The 24,725-nt window shown below is 47.2% G+C and overlaps 1 protein-coding gene across 1 annotated transcript in view; it reads right to left on the reverse strand.

Moving 5' to 3' along the window:
* Nucleotides 1–7,818: 7,818 nt before the first annotated feature.
* LOC140191520 (bone morphogenetic protein receptor type-2-like) overlaps nt 7,819–24,725 on the reverse strand; it is a 37,123-nt gene continuing 20,216 nt past the window's right edge. Inside the window, exons 3-10 of the mRNA XM_072248972.1 lie at nt 23,948–24,028; nt 23,132–23,211; nt 19,959–20,186; nt 18,719–18,833; nt 14,929–15,080; nt 11,927–12,074; nt 10,055–10,191; nt 7,819–7,929 (exon numbers count right to left, since the gene is read on the reverse strand). Coding sequence (XP_072105073.1) covers nt 7,819–7,929; nt 10,055–10,191; nt 11,927–12,074; nt 14,929–15,080; nt 18,719–18,833; nt 19,959–20,186; nt 23,132–23,211; nt 23,948–24,028 — 1,052 coding nt within the window. The remainder of the gene's footprint in view (nt 7,930–10,054; nt 10,192–11,926; nt 12,075–14,928; nt 15,081–18,718; nt 18,834–19,958; nt 20,187–23,131; nt 23,212–23,947; nt 24,029–24,725) is intronic.

Genomic DNA, 24,725 nt, shown 5'->3' on the forward strand with positions numbered 1-24,725 from the left:
ACATCGGGAGCACCGGACGCAGTATATCACCCCAGTCGACTCACAGGTGAAGTGTTGCCTCACCTGGAAGGACTGTTTGGGGCCCTGAATGGTGGTAAGGGAGGAAGTGTAAGGGCATGTGTAGCACTTGTTCCGCTTACACGGATAAGTGCCAGGAGGGAGATCAGTGGGGAGGGATGGGGGGGGACGTATGGACAAGGGAGTTGCGTAGGGAGCAATCCCTGCGGAATGCAGAGTGGTGGGGGGAGGGAAAGATGTGCTTAGTGGTGGGATCCCGTTGGAGGTGGCGGAAGTTACGGAGAATAATATGTTGGGCCCGGAGGCTGGTGGGGTGGTAGGTGAGGACCAGGGGAACCCTATTCCTAGTGGGTGGCGGGAGGATGGAGTGAGAGCAGATGTACGTGAAATGGGGGAGATGCGTTTAAGAGCAGAGTTGATAGTGGAGGAAGGGAAGCCCCTTTCTTTAAAAAATGAAGACATCTCCCTCGTCCTAGAATGAAAAGCCTCATCCTGAGAGCAGATGCGGCGGAGACGGAGGAATTGCGAGAAGGGGATGGCGTTTTTGCAAGAGACAGTGAGAAGAGGAATAGTCCAGATAGCTGTGAGAGTCAGTAGGCTTATAGTAGACATCAGTGGATAAGCTGTCTCCAGAGACAGAGACAGAAAGATCTAGAAAGGGGAGGGCGGTGTCGGAAATGGACCAGGTAAACTTGAGGGCAGGGTGAAAGTTGGAGGCAAAGTTAATAAAGTCAACGAGCTCAGCATGCATGCAGGAAGCAGCCCCAATGCAGTCGTCGATGTAGCGAAGGAAAAGTGGGGGACAGATACCAGTATAGGCACGGAATATAGATTGTTCCACAAAGCCAACAAGAAGACAGGCATAGCTAGGACCCATACGGGTGCCCATAGCTACACCTTTAGTTTGGAGGAAGTGGGAGGAGCCAAAGGAGAATTAATTAAGAGTAAGGACTAATTCCGCTAGACGGAGAAGAGTGGTGGTAGACAGTCAATAAACAGCTTCTTGGTCTTGCTGACATTGAGTGAGAGGTTGTTGTTGTGGCACCACTCAGCCAGATTTTCAATCTCCCTCCTTTATTTATTGATTTGGATACAGTGCACAGTAGGACCTTCCAGCCTTTCGAGCCGGTGCGCTCAGCAACCCCTGATTTAATCCTAGCCTGATCATGGGACAATTACAATGACCAATTAACCTACCAACTATTATGTCTTTGGACTGTGGGAAGAAACTGGAGCACCCGGAGGTAATTTACGTGGTCACAGGGAGAACATACAAACTCTTTACAGGCAGAGGCAGGAAATGAACCTGGGTCACCTATACTGTAAAGCATTGGGCTAACCACTGCACTGTTGTGCCGCCCCAATATGCTGAATCATCACCATCTTTGATTTGGCCTACAACAGTGGTGTCAACAGCAAACTTCAATATTGGAGCTGTGCTTAGCCTCACAGTCATAGCTGTAAAGCAGGGGGCCTTGTGGTGCATCTGTGCTGATGGAGATTGTGGAGATGTTCTTGCCAATCCGAACTGACTGGGGTCTGCAAGTGAGGAAATCGAGGATCCAGTTGCACAAAGAGGTATTGTAACCAAGGTCTTGGAGTGTATTGATTAGTTTTGAAGGGTTGATAGTACTGAATGCCGAGCTGTAGTCAATGGAGAGCATCCTGATGTATGCATCTTTGCTGTCCAGATGTTCCAGGGTTGAGTGAGGAGCCAATGAGATGGCATCTGCTGTGGACCTATTGCTCCGGTAGGCAAATTGGAGTAGATCCAAGTCGCTTCTCAGGCAGGAGTTGTTATATTTCCTCACCAACCTCTCAAAACACTAAAATTGCCAATAAGTAAGTAGAACTAAAATGAGGAAGAGTGAGGTAGTTTTCATGCGTTCAGAACTTTGATAATGAAGAGGAAGAAACTGTTATTGAATCATTGAGTGTGGGTCTTCAAGCCTTTGTACCTCCTCCCTGACGGTAGAAATGAGTGTTGAGGGTCATCAGTGAGATATGATTATGTATAATCTATGCATGATTTACATTAAATGTGTGTTAACTTATAAGCAACACTGTTGGTACCAAACTGTATCAGTCTCTGCCATTCAAGGTCATCAGATATGTGGAGAGGGGGAGCTTGCTACATGGGCAACAGCTTGCTGTCCATATCGTACTCTTTGCGTATCTGAACAGCTAGGATGCAACATCCATGGTTGACCCTGACTGACAGAGGCCTCACATGTTAACTTCTGTTTGTAATGTACAATACTGCTACTGCTGGGAACAGTTCATTTTCATGGCACTTTTACCCATGACAATAACCTTGAACTTGCACAAACACAGAACATAGTTGCACCCCGAAACAGCGACGTTTATTCCTATCCATTGATACTGCCTGACCTGCTGAGTCATGTTATGTTGAAGTTGTAAAAGAGGCCAAATTTGGAGTATTGTGTGCAGTTCTGGTCACCTACTCGGAGGAAAGATATCAATGTGCAGAAAATTTACAAGGACGTTGAGGTCCTGAGTTGTAGGAGAAACCCTACCCTATTCAACCTTTCCCTATAACTTAGACTCGTAAGTCCCAGAAAGATTAGAGACTTCTCGGTTGAGTCCATAGCAATCTTAAGTGGGGAGGGGGGTGGATGAGCAGCTAGAGATCATGGTCCACGTCAATACCAATGACATTGGCAGAAGTGTAATGAGGTCCTGAAGAGTGAGTTCAGGAAGCTTAACACGTGGCTAAGGAGATGGTGCAGGAGGGAGGGCTTCAGGTTTTTGGATTGCACTTGTCCAGGGAAGGTGAGATCTGAATAGATGGGACAGATTTTCACCTGAATTGGAGGGGGACTAATATCCTTGTGAGAAGGTTTGCTATTTCTGCTCTGGAAGGTATAAACTAGAGTTGCAGAGGGATAGGAATCAGAGTGCCAGGGCAGTTAGTGGAGTGGCCGTGGGGAAAGATGTTGTTAAGCCTGCAGACAAAGTCAAGAATCAAAAGGTTGAGAATAGTGAGAAAAATGATCTGAGTTGCATCTGTTGGCCAGAAAGAGCAGTGAATAGGAATGGAGGCAGCCATTTCATGAGAATGTCCTTGCTGCCACCATTTTGTGAACTGTTTGATTAACTGATTCTTGCTCTGGAATAACTTGATCAGAGCAGCTGAACATGGGCACAAGAAGTTTCTGCCAAAGATCTGCTAAACCTGAGACTGTTTTCAAGTCAGAAACTCTTTATTGTGTATCCCTGGGCTACATCCAATGAGAATCTGACACAGGACAGTCAGATGACCTCGAGCCAACAAAATTGAAACAATATAGCTTTAAACCCAAGATGAATGGAAACATGTATTTTGTTGTAACGGAATTGATTCTGACTGGGGCCATAGTTGGTTTTGCTTGGCATCATCCCAAGAGGGAATATGACCCTCCATGAAAGGTCAAAGAAAAAGTAACAAAAGAGAAACAGAGAATTTAATTTTGTATTATACTGGAATGGATGGTTTGACGTGTATGAACAATATCTTAGGTATTCCAGAGGGTACAAATTTACAATTCTCATAAAATTCAAGGTGTAAGCTGAAATAATGCAAAAATTAGAGGATGGTGCTCTTACAAAACAGTAGAGATGATTATCGGTATAAAAGTGTGTGAATTCATAAGTAAATGTTACCTTTACCTTTATAGGATGTAAGTGTTGCACACCTACTGGAGGTCCGTGGCAATCCTATGGGCAGTCAACAGAATGAGAGGAGGATAATGATCCTAAGATAAATATCTTTCAATCAAGAGGAGGGAGGTGTTGGTCAGAAAAAAAGCGACAATCAATGAACAGGAATGGAGGTGGCCATTTTGTAAGATTGTCCTTGCAACTGCCATTTTGTGAACTGTTTGATGAACAGATTCTTAACTGTGGATAAATTAATCAGAGCAATTGAACATCGGCACATGGAGTTTCTGCTAATGATCTGCCAAACCTGAGACCATTCTCAAATAAGAAACTGTTTATTGTGTAAGATGGCTGGTTTGCAGTGGTAATATTGTCATCTGGGATCAGTGTCTGGGTGATGTGGTTTAACTGGTTTGAACCAGTCAGAGTTGAATATAACAGAAGAAGTCATCTAAGGCTAGGTCCACACTACGCCGGATAATTTTGAAAACAAAGCTTTTTCTTTTCGTTTTGACCTTCCGTCCGCACTGAAACAGCGTTTCCATCTCCCGAAAATGGAGATTTTCGAAAACACTCTCAGAGTGTGTAAATTTGAAAACGATTGTTTCGTGTTGTAGTGTAGACAGGGTAAACGGAGAGATTTAAAAATGTTGTTGTGACAACACCACAACAACAATGCTTTTTCTGCTTCTGCTTGGGACTGCGCAAGCACTGCCAGATGGCTGTTCTTGGTTCTTGATCCTCCAAAATATTCTGCGTGGAATTTAAACTGGACGTGGCTTTCAAGCTGGTCCCCTCGGTTTCTCTGTTTGCATCCTCTGTTCTTCTGCCCGTACCCTCCAGTCTCCCAGTCTGCGGTGGTCGTACACTCGATCTCATGTACCCCGGGGCCTCCAAGCCCGCACTGTCACTGACTGACCACCGTTGTTATAACGCGCAGTCAGTGTGAACGGCGTGAGAGTTAAGTTGTAAAGTGAGCTTTTTTGACTAGATCCCCTAAATTGATTTGATTGAGTCTATCTTTAAAAATATTAATGTCAGAAATACTGCGCAGGTCTGGTGGCAGAATATTCCACTCTCTTGGTTCTTGGTTCTTGATCCTCCAAAATATTCTGCATGGAATTTAAACTGGAGGTGGCGGAGAGTGGGCTTAAGAAGGAGATTTTTGAAGAAGAAAAGCTGCCTTAAATTTAATCGGGCAACACACATCAAAGTTGCTGGTGAACGCAGCAGGCCAGGCAGCATCTCTAGGAAGCGGGACAGTCGACGTTTCAGGCTGAGACCCTTCGTCAGGATCTCGGCCTGAAACGTCGACTGTACCTCTTCCTAGAGATGCTGCCTGGCCTGCTGCGTTCACCAGCAACTTTGATGTGTGTTGCTTGAATTTCCAGCATCTGCAGAATTCTTATTGTTTGTTAAATTTAATCGGGTTTGGTTGTGTGGCTGTGTTAGGATTAAGATTATTCCATGCTTTAATTGTGCGGGGGGAAAATGAATTGCTGTACACATCTGACTTGGTAGTTAGTATTTCAAATTGAGTTGAGTGTCCTCATCTGCCCCTAATAGGTTTGGGTTTGATGTGGGATTGGTAGTCTATGTCGAGTTGACCATTTAACCTTTTGTAATTGTTGATAATGTTGATCTTGGGTAGAGGATGGCTTCATGCGTGTGTTGTTTACTTTATTGTCTACGTTAATAGCTTGTTTGGAATTAAACATCTCCACTGCTTTGCTGACTTTGTAGTCATTTGTAACTCACAGAAACAGCTCGACTTCATTGTCTAAACGAAGAAGTCCTGTCTGCTTTCTCCAGCGGAGGTTTTCCTTGTATTCCTCAAAGACATTTTTGAAAACTTTCTTTCGCTGTTGTTGTTGGTACTCTAGTTTTTGACCAATGGAAATAGCAAAATGCCACCGTGGAAACGTAAATATTATACCGTTTCCTCTCACTTGTTTTCTGTAGATGTGTCTGTGCATGCCCAGTAGGAGTAGATTCGCCCAAATATCTGTTTTAGTGTGGACAGAGATATTTTGAAAAGCGCCTAGTGTGGACGCCTGTCATTTTTACTCGAAACTGGCGTTTCCAAAATTATCCGGTCTAGTGTGGACGTAGCCTAAGGTATGAAGTTGAAGGTGAAGGCCATAGAACTATACTGCTTGTAGCCCTGGGCCACGTCCAATGAGAATCTGACACAGGTGGTCAGATTACCTCAAGCCAACAAAATTGAAACATCATAGATGAACCTCATAAGGAAAAGTATAAAAATAGGTACTTGTCAGTAAATACAGGTTCTCTCTGTGCCTAACTAATCATATTACTAAGGGGTAGTCCTTATAACACATCTACTTCAACACAAGCAGTATTGTAGGTAAGGCAGATGAGCTTAGAGCATTGATCAGAAAGTTGAATTATGATGCAGTACAATAATGAGAATTGGTTGCAGGAGGACCAGGACTCGTAGCTTAGTGTTCTGGGGTTCCAATTTTTAGCCATTATAGGGGAAAAAAGTTAAAGGGGGAAGGGCGGCATTGCTAATCAGAGAAAATGTCCCGGCACTGCTCAGACGGAACAGACTGGAGGACTAGTCTACTGAGGCTAAATGAGTGGAACTAAGGAACAAGAATGGGATGACCACTTTAATGGGATTATATTACTCTCCTCCCAATAGTTAGTGGGTTTAGAGGAACAAATTTGTAGAGAGAGAGAGAGAGAGAGCAGAAAGTTGCAAGAAAAAGAAGGTTACAATAGTAGGTGATTTTAACTTTCCACATATTGGCTGGTGCTCCCATACTGTCAAAGGACTGGATGGGATAGAGTTTGTCAGATGTGTTCAGGAAAATTTCCTTAAGCTGTGTACACAGAGTACGATACTGGTTACGAGACAGGGCAGGTGACAGAAGAGAGGAACTAATGAGGTGCCCGAGGAGTATAGGAAATGCAAGGGTAGTCAGGAGGGCTAAAAAAAAGGCATGAGATTACCCTAGCAGAAAAGGTGAAGGAGAATCTCGAGGGCTTCTACAGATATATTAAGAAATGGGGGAAATCCTAAAAGGGTTTTCATTGCATCTGTATTTAGTCGGGAGTCTATAGAACTCAGGCAAAACAACAATGAGGTCATGGAACATCTGCTGATTACAGAGGAGAAGAGGTGTTTGCTGTCTTGAGGCAAATTAGAATGAATAAATCTCAAGGGCCTGACAAGGTGGCAACTGACTGTGAGAAACTGCAGAGAGATGTGGATACAGCTCAGCACATCACAGAAGCCAGACTCTTCCCCCCGCCCCCCCATGGACTCTGTCTGCACTTGCTGCTGACTCAGTGAAACAGCCAGCATAATCAAAGATCCCACCCTCCCAGGATATTCCTTTCTTTCCCTCTCCCATCGGGCAGAAGATACAAAAGCCTTGAAAGCACACACCACCAGGCTCAAGGACAGCTTCTATTTCACTGTTATTAGACTATTGAACAGTCCCCTAGTACGAAAGGATGGATTCTTGACCTCACCATCATTATGACCTCTCACCTTATTGTCTGTCTACACTGTACTTTCTCTGTAACTGTGACACTCTATTCTGCATTCTGTTATTGTTTTACATTGTTCTACCTCAATACACTGTGGAATGATCTGACCTGTATGAACAGTGTAAAAGACAAGCTTTTTACTGTATCTCAGTACATGTGACAATAATAAACCAATTCCAAGTATTGAAAGGACTCTCAGGAACTCAGAGTTAACATTTGTATTTTATTTTATTTGAGTCTTTCGGCTGAGTCGTTGATCAGGTGAAACCAGTCTCGGAGAAAAGCTCAGTGTTCCATCTCCAAAACAATTATTGTGGGGCTCAGGTGTGGGGTGTAACAGGACTGTAATTAATTTGTGAGACAGAGGTTTCCTGGCGAGGGAGGGTGTGGGTTGAACTCCTGTCAGAAACCATTGGGCACAGCGGATAATCTTGCGGGAAGGAGAGGAGGTGGAGAGGGAGAGCCGTGATGTGGGAGGGGCAGCGAGGAGGGAGGGCAGTGAGTGAGCACTGTGCTGTGGGGGGGGGGGTGGTACCGAGAGAGGTTCACACTGTGGAAGGGGCAGTGAGAAGGGATCATCGTGCTGTCTCACTGAGAGCGGTCAGTGTCCAGAAGGAGTCAGGAGAGAGCGAGAGCTGACATGTCTGCCAGTCGGTGCTCCAGGCATTGGGCAGAGAGCCGAGCCTCAGGATCGTGGTCCCAGCAGTCACTGATGGTCTCAGGCAGGCTCTGTGGGAGGGGAAACACAGGCAGCATGAGTTAGGGACTGTAACTGACTGTTTGGCCCATCCACTTGGACTGTTGATCACAGTGGCCCACCCTCCATTTCCTAGAACTGGGACTCTGCACTCCCTTTACCACTGGACCCTTGACTCTCTGACCAACAAACCGCACTCAGTTAAAACAGGCAGCAACGCCTCTGCCATGATTATCTGAACACTGGTGCCCCACAAAGCTGCACCCTCAGCCCCTACTCTACTCCCTGTACATGTTGTTAATATCTATATTAATGATTACATGAAGTGGCAGATGGAGTTCAACCCAGATAAGTGTGAGGTGGTTCATTTTGGTAGGTCAAATATGATGACAGAATATAGTATTAATGGTAAGACTCTTGGCAGTGTGGAGGATCAAAGGGTTCTTGGGGTCTGAGTCCGTAGGACACTCAAAGCAGCTGAGCAGGTTGACTCTGTGGTTAAGAAGGCATACGATGCATTGGCCTTCATCAATCGTGGGATTAATTTTAGGAGCTGAGAGGTAATGTTTCAGCTATATAGGATCCTGGTCAGACCCCACTTGGAGTACTGTGCTCAGTTCTGGTCACCTCACTACAGGAAGGATGTGGAAACCATAGAAAGGGTGCAGAGGAGATTTACAAGGATGTTGCCTGGATTGGAGAGCATGCCTTATGAGAACAGGTTGAGTGAACTCGGCCTTTTCTCTTTGGAGCGACGGAGGATGAGAGGTGACCTGATAGAGGTGTATAAGGTGATGAGAGGCATTGATCGTGTGGATAGTCAGAGGCTTTTTCCCAGGGCTGAAATAGCTAGCAGGAGAGGGCACGGTTTTAAGGTGCTTGACAGTGGGTGCAGAGTAAATGTCAGGGGTAAGTTTTTTTACGCAGAGAGTGGTGAGTGTGTGGAATGGGCTGCCGGCAACGGTGGTGGAGGCGGATACAATAGGGTCTTTTAAGAGACTCTTGGATAGGTACATGGAACTTAGAAAAATAGAGGGCTGTGGGTAAGCCTAGGTAGTTCTAAGGTAAGTACATGTTCGGCACAACTTCATGGGCGGAAGGGCCTGTATTGTGCTGTAGGTTTTCTATGTTTCTATGATGGTGTGGTAAAATGGATCAGCAAATTTAGAGCACTATAGTTATAGAGCACTACAGCACAAAAGCAGGCCTTTCAGCCCATCTAGTCCATGTCAGCCTGGTCTTCTGCCCAGTCCCAATGACCACACCTGGACCATAGACCTCCATACCCCTCCCATCCATGTACCTATCCAACCTTCTTTTAAATATTGCAATCAAACCCACATCCACCACCTTTGCTGACACTTGTTCCACACTTGCACCCCCCTCTGAGTGAAGAAGTTCCCCCTGAGATCCCCCTTAAAGATTTCACTTTTCACTCTAAATCTCTGACCTCAAGTTTGAGTCTCACCCACCCAGGGGAGAAAGCGCCTGCATGCATTCGCCCTATCTGTACTCCTCATCATTTCGAATACCTCTATAAGATCTCCCCTATCCTCCTGCGCAACAGAGAGTAAAGTCCCAGCTTATTCAATCTTTCCCTATAACTCAGGTCCTCAAGTCCTGGCAACATCCTTGTAAATTTTCTCTGCACTCTTTCAATCTCATTGACATCTTTCCTGTTGGCAGATAACCAATATACTCGAAATGTGGCCTCACCAACATCTTTTACAACTTCAACAAAACATCCCAACTCCTGTACTCGATACTTTGATTTATAAAGGCCAAAGCGCCAAAAGCTCTTTTTATGAATTTTGCTGATAGCATCAAGATTGGGGGCGCAGTGGATAGCGAGGACTATCATAGCTTGCAGTGGTTTCTGGACCAGCTGGAAAAATGGGCTGAAAAATGGCAGATGGAATTTAATGCAGACAAATGTGAGGGCAAACCAGGGTAGGACTTGCACGTAAGCGGTACGGCACTGAGCAGTGCAGTAGAACAGAGGGATCTGGGAATACAGATTCATCATTCCTTGAAAGTCACAGGTAGATAGGAATGTAAAGAAAGTTCTCTCCGGACATTCACCCACTCTTTCTGGACGCTGACCTCAGCCACACATAAATGTGTGGGATGGTTTGGGAACCCAGGTATTTCACTCACCCTGTTGACCACTGCCCAGCTTGGGGGGAATTTGGGCCTTATTCGACCCCTGGCTACAGTGGTGACCATCTCCTCGAAGGTTGGGTCCCTCATAATCTCCGCTTGGAACACTGCTTGAAAGTCTGGCGTGGATTGGCCTGTGAAAAGGGAACAGTGGTCAGTGCATATCCGTTTGTTCCTTTGCTCAATATCCAGTCAGACCAGGGCGAGACATTGGACTGGAGTCTGGTTAACGTCTCGTGGGGTCGGGGTGAACAGAACAAAGATGGGCTTCGATCAGTCGCAGAAATAGGCCGTTCAGCCCATCAGGTCTGTGCTGACCATCAACCAATCATTTACACCATCATAGACCATTACAGAACAGCACAGCCTTTTAACCTACTCTAAGATCAACCTGACCCTTTCCTCCCACATAGCTCTCCATTTTTCTTTCGTTTGTGTGCCTATTTAAGAGTTTCTTAATTGTCCCTAATGTATCTGCTACTGTCACCACCCTTGGCAACGTGTTCACACATCCACCACTCTCTGTATAAAAAAGAAACTACCCCTGATATCGCCCCAACATTTCCTCCGTTAATGGTCGTCCTCTGGTATTGGTCATTGCTGCCTTGGGAAAAAGCCTCTGGCTGAACACTCAATCTAGGACTCTTATCAAGTCACCTCTCATCCTCCTGATTAGGGATAGTCAACATGGCCTTGTGTGTGGTAGGCTATAAATCCACGTGCTGATCCATGCTCCAAGCTCATCCACTTTACCTACAAACACCTTGCATTGAAATAGATGCAACTCAGAACACCTCAATAATGCATGCTTAACCACTCTCTACTCTCTCTATATCCATGACTGTGTGGCTAGGCACAGCTCAAACACCATCTATAAACTTGCTGATGACACAACTGTTGTCGGCAGAGTTTCAGAATGGGACAATAATGTGTAAAGGAGTGAGATAGATCAGCTGGTTGAGTGGTGCACAGCAACGACCTCTCACTCAACATCAGTCAGATCAAGGAATTGATTGCGGACTTCAGGAAGGGGAAGTCGAGGGAACACACACCAGTTCTTATCGAGGGATCGGGCTGAGCAGTTTCGTTCCTGGGTGTCAACATCTCTGAAGATCTATCCTGGGTCCAACATATTGATGCAATTACAAAGAAAGCACAACAGCAGCTATATTTCATTAGGAGTTTGAGGAGTTTGGTATGTTAACAAAGACTTGCAAATTTCTACAGATGTACAATGGAGACCATTCTAACTGGTTGAAGGAACTCTTGATTCTCTGATCATACACCGTAAACTTTGGGAAGTCAAATTCTGGTAGGACAATTACAGTAAACATCAGGGACCTTAGGAGTGTTCACGTACAGAGGGACCTCAGGGTCTAAGGGCTCTCTGTAAGTGGTGACACAGGTGATGAAGAAGGTGTTTGGCATGCTTGCCTTCATTGGCTGGATATAAAAGTTGGGATGTCACATTGCAGCTATACAAGACGTTGGTCACCACACTACAAGAGGGATGTGATAGAGATGGAAAGGATGCAGAAGAGACTCACCAGGATCTTGCCCGGGATGGAGGAGCTGTGGTGGTAGGGAGAGGTTGGACTGGCTGTGTTTTTATTTCCTTTCTGGAGTGTAGGTGGCTAAGGGGTAACCTTATACAGGTTTATAAAGCGATGAGCGGTGTACATAGGGTGGATGGTAACAGTCTTCTCCCCAGGGTAGGTGAGTCTAGAACTGGAGGGCACGTGTTGAAATTGAGAAAGGAGGAATTATAAAGATAAGAGGGGCAAGTTTTTTGATCTGGAGGATGGGGGATATCTAGAATGAGCTACCAGAGGAAGAGGTTTTCTCTAAAGTATCTGCCTAGGTACTGACCAGGGAAGAGGGTGGTGCACCTGGTGAATATCTCCCATAGGACCAGTCCTAAGGAGTAAACGTCGGCCTGCTTCAGGGTGGTACTGTAGTCCCTCAGGTTGATGGAACCATCCAGTAACTCAGGAGCCATGTAGCGGTATGTCCCGACCTGGAAGAAGAGGAGAGAGAGGGAGAAGAAGAAAAGGGAGAGTCACAGAGGGTGAGGTCATAGTCAGAATCAGCAATTGCCTCCCTTCCTGCAGGGCGGAAACTGGCCCTTCGGCACAGCCTGTCCATGCTGGCCAAGACAAAGGGTCTCGACCCAAAACATCGACTGCCCATTTGCCTCCATGATGCTGCCTGACCCACAGAGTACTGTCCAAACCATTCCAGATGTGGTTTCACCAACCCACCCATCACAGGGATTGTCTAGCAAACCTTTTCTGAAGTTCTCCCAACACATCAACGTCCGTTCTTCGACGAGGAGACCTCTACTGACCACACCATTCAGGATGTGGTCTCACCTTAATATCTTTCCTTCAATGTGACCATACCTGTGAAACTAGGGGAGACCTAGCCTCTTTAAGCAAATTGGTAAATTGATTTATTGTTGTCACACATACAGTGTAAAGCTTTGTCATAGAGCACTACAGTACAGGAACAGCCCATCTAATCAGGCAGCGCAGTAGTTGCAACAGTGCCAGTAATCAGCAATTGGGGTTCAATTCCCATCACAGTCTGTCAGGAGTTTGTATGTTCTCCCTGTTACTGCGTGGGTTTCCTCTGGGTGCTCCAGTTTCCTCCCACATTCCAGAGACATATGGGTTAGTAACTTTTGAATATGCTAGGTTGATACCGAAAGCATGGTGATTCTTGTGGATGGCCCCCAGCACATCCTTGGACTGTGTTTGTTGTTGATGCAAATGATGCAATTCATGTATATACTTTTATGTTTTGATATACTGTACATGTGACAAATAAAAATAACCTTAATATAGTCCATGCTGACTCGAACTTCTGCCTAGACCCACCTACCTGCACCGGACAATACCACAAGGCATAGGAGCAGAATTAGGGCACTTGGCTCGTCAAGTCTGCTGTGCCATTCTATCATGGCTGATTTACTATCTCTTTCAACCCCATTTTCTATCTTCTCCCTCTGCTTTAAGTATACCCAATGATTTGGCCTCCACAGTCATCTGTGGCAATGAATTCCACAGATTTACCACACTCTGGCTAAAGAAATCACTCCTCATCTCTGATCTAAAGGGATTTCCTTGTATTCTGAGGCTGTGCGTTTGATCTTAGACACTCTCCACTACTGGAAACTTCCTCTCCACACCCACTCTATCTGGGCCTTTCAATATTCAATAGGTTTCAATGAGATCCTCCCTCATTTTTCTAAACTCCAGTGAGTACAGGCCCAGAGCCATCAAAGACTCCTCATACATTAACCCTTTCATTCCTGGAATAATTCTTGCAAACCTCCTTTGGACCCTGTCCATTGCAAGCACATCCTTTCTTAGACATGGGGCCCAAAACTGCTCACATTACTCCAAGTGCAGTCTGACCAGTACCTTATAAAGCTTTGGAATTACATCCTTGCTTTCATGTGCTAGTCCTCTCGAAATGAATACTAACATTGCATTTGCTTTCCTTACCACTGACTCAATCTGCAAGTAAACTTTTATGGAATCCTTCACTCGGAATTCTATGCCCCTTTGTACCGCTGAATTCTGAATTTGCTCACTGTTTAGGACATAGTCCATTCTTTTATTCCTTCTACCAAAGTGCATGACTGTACACTTCCCTCCACTGTACTCCACCTGCCACTTCTTTGCCCATTCTCCTAACCTGTCTTAAATCCTTCTGCAGTCTTCCGCCTCCTCAACACTATCTGCCCTTCCACTTATCGTCTGCAAACATGGCAGGGGACTGAGGGGAGGTCTGATAGAGGTATACAAAATTATGAGAGGCAAAGATAGGGTAAATGCATATATGCTTACCCTCCATGCCCTTCCCACTCATGTACCTATCCAAACTTCTCTTAAATGTTACAAATGAACCCACATCCACCACTTCTGCACCTCCATCTAAATGAAGAAGATTCCCTCCTCCCCAGATTCTTCTTAAATATTTCATCTTTCACCCTAAACCTATGACCTCTAGTTCTAGTCTTACCCAACCTCAATGGAAAAGAATCTGCATGCATTCACCCTACCTAAGCCACTCATAATTTTGTGAAGCTCTATCAAATATCCCCTCCTCCTCCACGCTACAGGGAATAAAGTCTTAACCTACTTAACCTTTACTTATAACTCAGGTCCTCAAGTCCTGGTAACATCCTTGTAAATTTTCTCTGTACTCTTTCAATCTTAGTAACATCTTTCTTGTAGGTAGGTGACCAGAATTCCACACAATGCACCAAATTAGTCCTCACCAACACCTGCATAACTTCATCTTAACATCCCAACTCCTGTATTCAATACGCTGATTTATGAAGGCCAATGTGCCAAAAACTTTCTTTATGACCCTATCCAGGAATTGTGGGTCTGAATTCCCAGATCCCTCTGTTCTACTGCACTTCTCAGTGCCCTATCGCTCACTGTGCAAGTCCTACCCTGGTTTGTCCTCCCAAAGTGCGACACCTCACACTTGTCTGCATTAAAATCCATCTGCCGCTCTTCAGCCTATTTTCCCATCTGGTCCAGATCCCACTGCAAGCTTTGATAGTCTTCCTCCCTGTCTGCTACACCCTCAGTCTTGGTTTCATTCACAAATCTGTTGATCCAATTTACCATATTAGCATCCATTGATATAAATAACAAACAACAACAGATACAGCACTGATCCCTGCCGCACACCACTTGTCACGGGTGTCCAGTCAGAGAGGAAACCATTTACTACTCTGGCTTTTCCCACTGAGACAAATAGATAATTTTGCATTGTCCATAACAGATCATTTCACCACACTGGGATATTGAGATGGTACAAGGGAAAGCAATAACTGAGAACTACACTACCATGTAGACCTGGGCTCCTTTGCCAGTCAGCTTCTTGTCGCTGCTCATCACTGAGGCCAGACCAAAATCGCTGATCACACACACCCCATCCTCCTTCACCAGCACGTTGTCACTGCTGAGATCCCGATGGACGATGGCAGGCTTGTAAACACCTGGTGGAGAGAGACAAACCCTTTCTTGTGGTTAGTTCCAGAGATGCTGATGTTAGTGGAACGGCCAGGTCTGGTCAAAGGCAAAGTCAGGTTTACTGTCAATATACGCAGATGAAATGAAAAACTTAATTGAAGTTGGAATTAGTTTATTAACGTCACACGTAATGAGGTTCATACTGTTCACATGGATCAGATCATTAAACAGTGTATTGAGGTAGAACAATGTAAAACAATAACAGAATGCAGAATAAAGTGTCACAGTTACAGAGAAAGTACAGTGCAGGTAAACAATAAAGTGCAAGATCATAACGAGGTGGATTGTGAGGTCAAGTTCATTTTATTGTACTAGGAGATCATTCAATAGTCTGATAACCATGGAATAGAAGCTGTCCTTGAGGCTGGTGATGCGTGCTTTCGGGCTTTTGTATCTTCTGCCCGATGGAATCGAAATTGGTTTATTATTGTCACCTGGACTGAGATACAGTGAAAAGCTTGTCTTCCATTCTATTCTATTTCCTATTTCCTGAGGAGACTGAGGTCCTTGAACATCTGCCGGACGATGCTGAGGATGTTCTACGAGTCTGTGGTGGCCAGTGCTATCATGTTTGCTGTTGTGTGCTGGGGCAGCAGGTTGAGGGTAGCAGACACCAACAGAATCAACAAACTCATTCGTAAGGCCAGTGATGTTGTGGGGATGGAACTGGACTCTCTGACGGTGGTGTCTGAAAAGAGGATGCTGTCCAAGTTGCATGCCATCTTGGACAATGTCTCCCATCCACTACATAATGTACTGGGTGGGCACAGGAGTACATTCAGCCAGAGACTCATTCCTCCGAGATGCAACAGAGAGTGTCATAGGAAGTCATTCCTGCCTGTGGCCATCAAACTTTACAACTCCTCCCTTGGAGGGTCAGACACCCTGAGCCAATAGGCTGGTCCTGGACTTATTTCCTGGCATAATTTACATATTACTATTTAATTATTTATGGTTTTATTACTATTTATTATTTATGGTGCAACTGTAACGAAAACCAATTTCCACAGGTTCAATAAAGTATGACTATGACTATGACTATGGCTATGACTATTCATACAGATCAGATCATTACACAGTGCATCGAGATAGAACAAGATAAAACAAATATGTCAACAGAACAAAAGAGCTGGTCATTGAATTCATAAAGGTGGGTAGTGCACGTGCTCCTGTCTACATCAGTGGTACTGAAGTTGAGAGCTAGGTGTGAACATCACCAACAGCCTGTCCTGGTCCGACCACAAGATGTCGTGACCAAGAAAGCTCAACGGGACCCCTACTTCCTCAAGGCTAAAGAAATTTGGCATGTCCAAGTCGACTCTTACCGAGTTTCATCAACAGACCATAAAAAGCATTCTGTCTGGATGCATAACTGGTCTGTCATGGCAAGAAACTGTGGAGAGTTGTGGACACAGCTCAGCACATCACAGGAACTGGCCTTCCTTCCATGAACCCTGTCTACACTTCTCACTGCCTCAGTGAAACAGCCAACATCATCAAAGATCCCACCCACCCTGGACATTCTCTCTTCCCCCCTCTCCCATCGGGCAGAAGATACAAAAGCCTGGAAGCACGATCCACCAGGCTTAAGGACAGATTCTACCCCACTGTCAAACAAGAGAAAATCTGCAGATGCTGGAAATCTGAGCAACACACACAAAATGCTGGAGGAACTCAGCAGGCCGGGTTGCATCTATGGAAAAGAGTACATTTGACATTTTGGCCGAGACCCTTCAGCAGGACTAGAGAAAAAAAGCTGAGGAGTAGATTTAATAGGGAGGGGGATGGAGAAACACAAGGTGATGGGTGAAACCTGAAGGGGGAGGGGTGAAGTAAAGGGCTGGGAAGTTGATTGGTGAAAGAGATACAGGACTGGAGAAGGGGGAATCTGATAGGAGAGGACAGAAGGCCATGGAAGAAAGAAAAGTGGGGAGGAGCACCAGAGGGAGGTGATAGGTGGGCAAGGAAATAAGGTGAGAGAGGGAAAAAGGGATGGTGAATGGGGGGGGGGGGAGCATTACCGAAAGTTCGAGAAATTGATGTTCATGCCATCAGGTTGGAGGCTACCCAGACGGAATATAAGGTGTTGTTCCTCCAACCTGAGTGTGGCCTTATTACAACAGTGGAGGAGGCCATGGATAGACATATTGGAATGGAAGTGGAATTAAAATGGGTGTATACTGGGAGATCCTGATTTTTCTGGTGCATGGAGCTTTGTGCTTAGCGAAGCGGTCTCCCAATCTACATCAGGTCTCACCGATATACAGGAGGCCACACTGGGAGCACCGGGCACAGTATATGACCTCAACAGACTCACAGGTGAAGTGTCATCTCACCTGGAAGGAGTGCTTGGGGCTCTGAATGGTAGTGAGGGAGGAGGTGTAGGTTCAGGTATAGCACTTGTTCCACGTGCAAGGATAAGTGCCAGGAGCAGACCAGTGGACAAGGGAGTCACGTAGGGAGTGATCCCTGCGGAAAGCGGAAAGTAAGGGGGAGGGAAAGATGTACTTTGTGGTGGGATCTCACTGGAGGTGGTGGAAGTTACAGAGAATTATGTGTTGGATGCAGAGGCTGGAGGGGTGGTAGGTGAGGACCAGAGGAACCCTATCCCTGGTAGGGTGGCAGGTGGATCGGGAGAGGGCAGACGTTCGTGAAATGGAAGAGATGCAGTTGAGGGCAGCGTTGATGGTGGAGGAAGGGAAGCCCCTTTCTTTGAAGAAGGAGGACGTCTCCTTCGTTCTAGAATTAAAAGCCTCATCCTGAGAGCAGATGCAGTGGAGATGGAGGAATTGACAGAAAGGGATGGCGTTTTTATAGTAACAGGGTGAGACGACACCTATGCTCTGTCTGCCAGAGAAAGCAGGATCTCCCAGTGGCCACACATTTTAATTCCACATCCCATTCCCATTCTGACATGTCTATCCACGGCCTCCTCTACTGTAAAGATGAAGCCACACTCAGTTTGGAGGAACAACACCTTATATTCCATCTGGGTAGCCTCCAACCTGATGGCATGAACATTGACTTCTCTAACTTCCGCTAATGCCCCACCTCCCCCTTGTACCCCATCCTTTATTTATTTATTATTATTATTAATTTTTTTTCTCTCTCTTTCTCTCTCCTTTTTCTCCCTCTGTCCCTCTCACTATACCCCTTGCCCATCCTCTGGGTCCCCCCCGCCCCCGGTTTTCCTTCTCCCTGGGCCTCCTGTCCCATGATCCTCTCGTATCCCTTTTGCCAATCACCTGTCCAGCTCTTGGCTCCATCCCTCCCCCTCCTGTCTTCTCCTATCATTTCGGATCTCCCCCTCCCCCCCTTTCAAATCTCTTACTGTCTCTTCTTTCAGTTAGCCCTGACGAAGGGTCTCGGCCCGAAACATCGACTGTACCTCTTCCTAGAGATGCTGCCTGGCCTGCTGCGTTCACCAGCAACTTTGATGTGTGTTGCTTATAGTCCACGTAGCTGTGTTCTGTTTTTGTTTTACTTTGTTCTACTCAATTCATTGTGTGATCTGATCTGTATGAAGTGTGCAAGACAAGCTTTTCAATTTACCTCATTAGATGTGACAATATTGAATCAATGTCCACTATCTGTTAAGACTTACCTCTGGACCAGGTCTCCGTGTGAAGGAAACTCACTCCTGCTGTGACGCACTGAGCCATCTTGAGACTAGCCTCCCAGCTGTTGCAATGCTGTCGCAGGTAATTGGATAGGGATCCCTTCCAGAAGAAGCCAGCTATTAGAAGGTTCTCAATCAATGCTGTCCCCACCTTTGTTTCTACCTCCACCCTCTCCCCACATTCCAGGCTCCATTTACTCCCTTCCTTTTCTCTTTCCTTATGGAGTTATAGAGTCAGTCCCCTAGCCCCAACCTGTCCATGCCAACCCAGATCTCCATCAAAACAAGCCCCATTTGTCTGTGTTGGAACTGGGCACACACCTCCTTGTCCCATATCCTTCCAGACCTTTCCATGTACCTGTCCAAGTGCCTTGAGTATGAGATAATCCCCTACCATCGGCCCTCTCTCCCACTGCCTTCTCCCTGACCTTAGGGTAGTACTCAGTGATTGTGAGATAATTTCACCTCCCTCTCCCACCTGTTCCCCCTCGCCCCTCACTCTGTGTGATAACCACCCTCCCTCTCCCCTTCTCTTTCCCTCTCTCTTCTCTCCCTTTCTCCTCTTTGCCTCTTCTCTCTCCCTCCACCTGCCCCCCTTCCCTTACCCTAGGACAGTACTTGATGATGATTAGGTGGACCGCACCATAATCATCCCTCCCCCTTACCCCATCCTTCCCCCTCCCTCCCCCCTTAACCCCTCTCTCCCCCTTCCCCTCCCTCTCCCTTCCCCCTCCCCCTCCCTCTCCCTTCCCCCTCCCTCCCCCTTTACCCCTCCCTCCCCCTCACCCCATCCTTCCCCCCTCCCTCCCCCTTCCCCCTCCCTCCCCCCCTTACCTCCTCCCTCCCCTTCCCCTCCCTCTCCCTTCCCTCTCCCTCCCCCTTACCCCATCCTTCCCCTCCTTACCCCATCCTCCCCCCTTACCACATCCTTCCCCTCTCCATCCCTTCCTCCTTACCCCATCCCTCCCCCTTACCCCATCCTTCCCCTCCTTACCCCATCCTCCCCCCCACCGCATCCTTCCCCCTCTCCATCCCTTCCTCCTTACCCCATCCTCCCCCCTTACCCCATCCCTCCCCTCCTTACCCCATCCTTCTCCCTTACCCCATCTTCCCCCACCCCATCCTTCCCCCTTACCCCATCTTTCCCCCCTTACCCCAGTACTCAGTGAAGATTCGATAGAACCAACCTCAATACACCCTCCCTATCCCTGTCAGCCCCTCTTACCCCAGGACAGTACTCCGTGATGATCAGGTAATCCATGCTCCCTCTGTGCTTGTACTCTCCAGCCCCGACAAACCTTACAATGTTCTGGTGCCCCACGGAGACCAGGCTGCGGAATGCTCGCTCGTTCTGGAAATGATCTCGGTGGGCAGCAGGGAACACCTTCACTGCCACCAGCTGCTGGCTCTGGAGCCCCCTCCACACTGTTCCATGCCTGCCCCGTCCAATCACCTGCCAGACCAACCCAGGGAGAGACAGTGAGGGCTTAACCTCCAGGAAGAAGGACGGAGGGTGGGACAGCGAGGGGTTAACCTCAGCCTACTGTAGTGGAGGGCAGTGGGAACTGCTGCTAACTTCTGTGTTGTATCACAGTTGGGAAAAGAGCACGGAGTTTGTGCCAAGATCCCTGCTGAACTTGCTTTTGTAACAGAAACAGAATTAATACAAATATACCAGGCCTTTACAATCTGTAGTTGAGATGCACGTGATCCACAGTGAATTGACCATTTGGATTCAGAGCTGGTTTGCCCATAGAAGACAGAGGGTAGCTGTTGATTCTAGCTGGAGGGCCCGACTAGTGTTCCACAAAGATCAGCATTGATGTAGAGAGGGATTTGGGGGTCCAGGTCTATAGCTCTTTGAAATTGGCTTTACAGGTTGAGAGGGTGGTAAAGAAGGCATATGGCATGCTTGCCTTTACTTGTCGAGGAATGAGTTTCAGACTCAAGAAGTTATGTTGCAGTTTTATAAAACTGTTCAGGCCACATCTGGAGTATTAGATTCATTTCTGGTCGCCCCATTGCAGGAAGGGTGTGGGGAGTTTGGAGAGGGTGCAGAAGAGGTTCACCAGGATGCTGCCTGGATTAGAGGGCATGAGCTATATGGGGAGGCTGGACAAACTTGGGTTGTTTTCTCTGGAGTGGTGGAGACTGATAGAGGAGACCTGAGACAGGTTGATAAAATGATGAGAGGCATCGATAGGATGGACAAACCAGCATCTCTCTCACTGAGGTTAAAATATCTAATGCCAGAGGGCATGGATTTAAGGTGAGAAAGGATAAGTTTAAAGGGGAGATAGGGGACAAGTCTTTACACAGGGAGAGGTGGGTTCCCAGAATGTGCTGCCAGGGGTGGTGGTGGAGGCAGATGCAATAGAGGTGTTTGAGAGGCTCACAGACAGACACATGGGTGTGTAGCGAATGGAGGGATATGGACATTGTGCAGGCAGGGGGGGATTAATTTAGCTGGGCATTTTATTATATCAGCACAACTTTGTGGGCTGAAGGGTTTGTTCCTGTGTTGTACTGTTCTGAGTTTGATGTTCTTCACAGCAAGCAAACTTTAAATCACAACATCATCCTGATCCAGGACATATCCATCCCCTATGGACCCCACCGTCTATGGAACACCTCCATATTTCCTGCAGACACCACATCTTTTCTCCAGGGATATCCAGGCATGCACCTGCTCCCTGGAATATCACCAGGCAGTAACCCTGGGCAGGGCCCTCAGCTGCCAATGGATACCGAGTCTGAGCAATTCGGAGGAGTAAAGAGGGGCTGGATATACACACAAGCCATATATACTTATGGTACACAGTCTCTTCCAGCTCGCAGAAGTGACAGGTGGTTGGGAGATCCATGTAGCAACTGAGAAACTCCCTACAGGGCTCTGTAACCCTAACCTAAACCCCAGCATGTACAGCGCCCTCCACCCCAGGTCCCCAATGTACGAGGAAAGAACACCCCGTTTAGAGAGAGTTCCACTGGAGACCCTGTCCCATGGATCCCTGGTGGAAACCAGGCAGATTCCTCATTCTGTACCTATATGTTTGCTGTTGTGTGCTGGGGCAGCAGGCTGAGGGTGGCAGACACCAACAGAATCAACAAACTCATTCGTAAGGCCAGTGATGTTGTGGGGATGGAACTGGACTCTCTCACGGTGGTGTCTGAAAAGAGGATGCTGTCTAAGTTGCATGCCATCTTGGTCAATGTCTCCCATCCACTACATAATGTACTGGGTGGGCACAGGAGTACATTCAGCCAGAGACTCATTCCACCGAGATGCAGCAGTGAGCGTCATAGGAAGTCATTCCTGCCTGTGGCTATCAAACTTTACAACTCCTCCCTTGGAGGGTCAGACACCCTGAGCCAATAGGCTGGTCCTGTACTTATTTCATAATTTACTGGCATAATTTACATATTACTATCTAACTATTTATAGTTCTATTACTATTAATTATTTATGGTGCAACTGTAACGAAAACCAATTTACCCCAGGATCAATAAAGTATGACTATGACTATCTAATTCTTAGCAGTTTGGATGAACAGAGGGATCTTGGAGTACACATCCATAGATCCCTAAGAGTTGGTGCACAAGTTCATAAGTTTGTTAAGAATATGTATGGTGTGTTGGACTTTATTAGTCGGGGGATTGAGTTCAAGAGCCGTGAGATAATGTTGCAGCTCTGTAAAACTCTGGTTAGACCACACTTGGAGTATTGTGTTCAGTTCTGGTCACCTCATTACAGGAAGGATGTGGAAGCTTTAGCGAGGGTACGGAGGAGATTTACCAGGATGCTGGCTGGGTTACAGAGCATGTCTTATGAGGATAGGTTGATTGAGTTGGGGCTCTTCTCTCTAGAATGAAGGAGGATGAGAGGTGACTTGATAGAGGTGTACAAGATGGTAAGAGTAGACAGCCAGAGACCTTTTCTCAGGGTAGAAATGGCCAATACCAGAGGACCTCTGCTCAAACTGATTGGAAGAAAGTACAGGGGTGATGTCAGAGGTAAGTTTTTTACACAGAGTAGAGGGTGTGTGGAACACACTGGCAGAGGTGGTGGTAGAGGCAGATACAGTGGGGACATTTAAGAGACCCTAAGGCACATGGATGAAAGAAAATAGAGTGCTATATGGAAGGGAAATGTTAGATTGATCTTAGAGTAGGTTAAGGAGGTCAGCCAACAACATGGGCTGAAAAGCCTGTACTGTTCATTGTTCTATGTGCTATGTCTAGAGTCCTAGGAAAATCCTAACAGTATTCCCAATCCCAACTGAGAACCCTGCTGGGATCAGGAAACCAGGGAGATTCCCAACCATACCAATGTCTAGATGTCTTGGGTTAGTGACTGTGCTCCCCTTAGGGGTCAGGGGTTGTGAACTAGTGAGGTACCTCAAGTAATTCGACAGCCTGCGGATTCCCAGGAGCAACGGGAGGAGCCGAGCACCTAGAGGCAGAGAGGGCGGTCCGCACTGGAACAGAGAGAGACAGAGGGAATTAGAAGTCTGGCTAACGGGAGTGGACAGGGTGGTCCACATTGGAACAGAGAGTGGGAGGTCAGAATTTCAGAAAAGGGGGAGAAAGAGGGCGAGAGAAAGGGGAATGGGAGGGGGAAGAGATAGGGATGAGAGAGGAGGGAGTTGTAGAGGAGGTGAGGGGGGTGGATGAGTTAAAGAGAGAGGGTGAAGAGAAGGGGAGAGGAGTAGGGGAAAGGGAATGGAAGAGGAGGGGTAGAGAGGACAGGACAGTCTGCACCAGAACAGCGAGAATGTGGGTCAGAACATCTGGGTAATGGGAGGGAAGAGAAAGAGGAGGGAGAGGAGAGGGTGGAAGGGAAGCAGGAGGTGATGGCATGCATTAAGGGGGAAGGGAATGTAGGGAGAGTGGTGAGGTTGGAGGGAAGGGAAAAAGGAAGGAGGGGAGTGAGGAGGAAAGGAGCGTGAGTTGTGAAGGTAGAAGGGGAGGGAGTGGAATGGAGGGTGGATACGAGATGAGGGAAGTGGAGGGAGGAGAGAAAAGGAATGGAGGGAAGCAGTGAAGGGGGACAACTCTCAGCGTTCGAGTTCCCTTTCATCCCATTCTGTCCTGGGTCAGAGAGACCTGGTCTGTTTTTCAGTCAGCTGTGACAGGCGGTGCAGCAAGAAAAGATTCAGAAGCCCCCTAAACTCAGGGGAACTGACTCCCCAGGTGGAAAAAAAAGCGTCATACCTCGAGGACACATTAGCACCAGCACGAGGACTGAGGAAATCAGGAGGACTACCAGTAGACAGATGATCCCATTCAGTCGTCCTGGAATCAGCAGAGGGCAACACAGCAGTCATTACACACGCATGCACACAGTCATTTCTGTGTCAGACCCACACCGGGAGCACCGTGCACAGTTCCCATCTCCCTATCCCTGGGTCAGACCCACACGGGAGCACCGTGCACAGTTCCCATCTCCCTATCCCTGGGTCAGACCCACGCCAGGAGCACCGTGCATGTTTCCCATCTCCCTATCCCTGAGTCAGACCCACACTGGGAGCACTGTGCACGTTTCCCATCTCCCTATCCCTGAGTCAGACCCACACTGGGAGCACCGTGCACAGTTCCCGTCTCCCTATCACTGGGTCAAACCCACACCGGGAGCACCGTGCACAGTTCCCGTCTCCCAATCCCTGGGTCAGACCCACACTGGGAGCACTGTGTACAGTTCCTGTCTCCCTGTCCCTGGGTCAGACCCACACCGGGAGCACCGTGTACAGTTCCCGTCTCCCTGTCCCTGGGTCAGACCCACACCGGGAGCACCGTGTACAGTTCCCGTCTCCCTGTCCCTGGGTCAGACCCACACCGGGAGCACTGTGTACAGTTCCCGTCTTCCTGTCCCTGGGTCAGACCCACACTGGGAGCACCGTGCACAGTTCCCATCTCCCTATCCCTGGATTAGGTAGAGAGATGGGGAGGGGGTGTAGAGTAGGGAGGGTGATATGTTAATGAGGGGTGTAGG

The sequence above is a fragment of the Mobula birostris genome, chromosome X (genome assembly GCF_030028105.1).
Source record: "Mobula birostris isolate sMobBir1 chromosome X, sMobBir1.hap1, whole genome shotgun sequence".
In the NCBI taxonomy this organism is placed as follows: Eukaryota; Metazoa; Chordata; class Chondrichthyes; order Myliobatiformes; family Myliobatidae; genus Mobula; species Mobula birostris.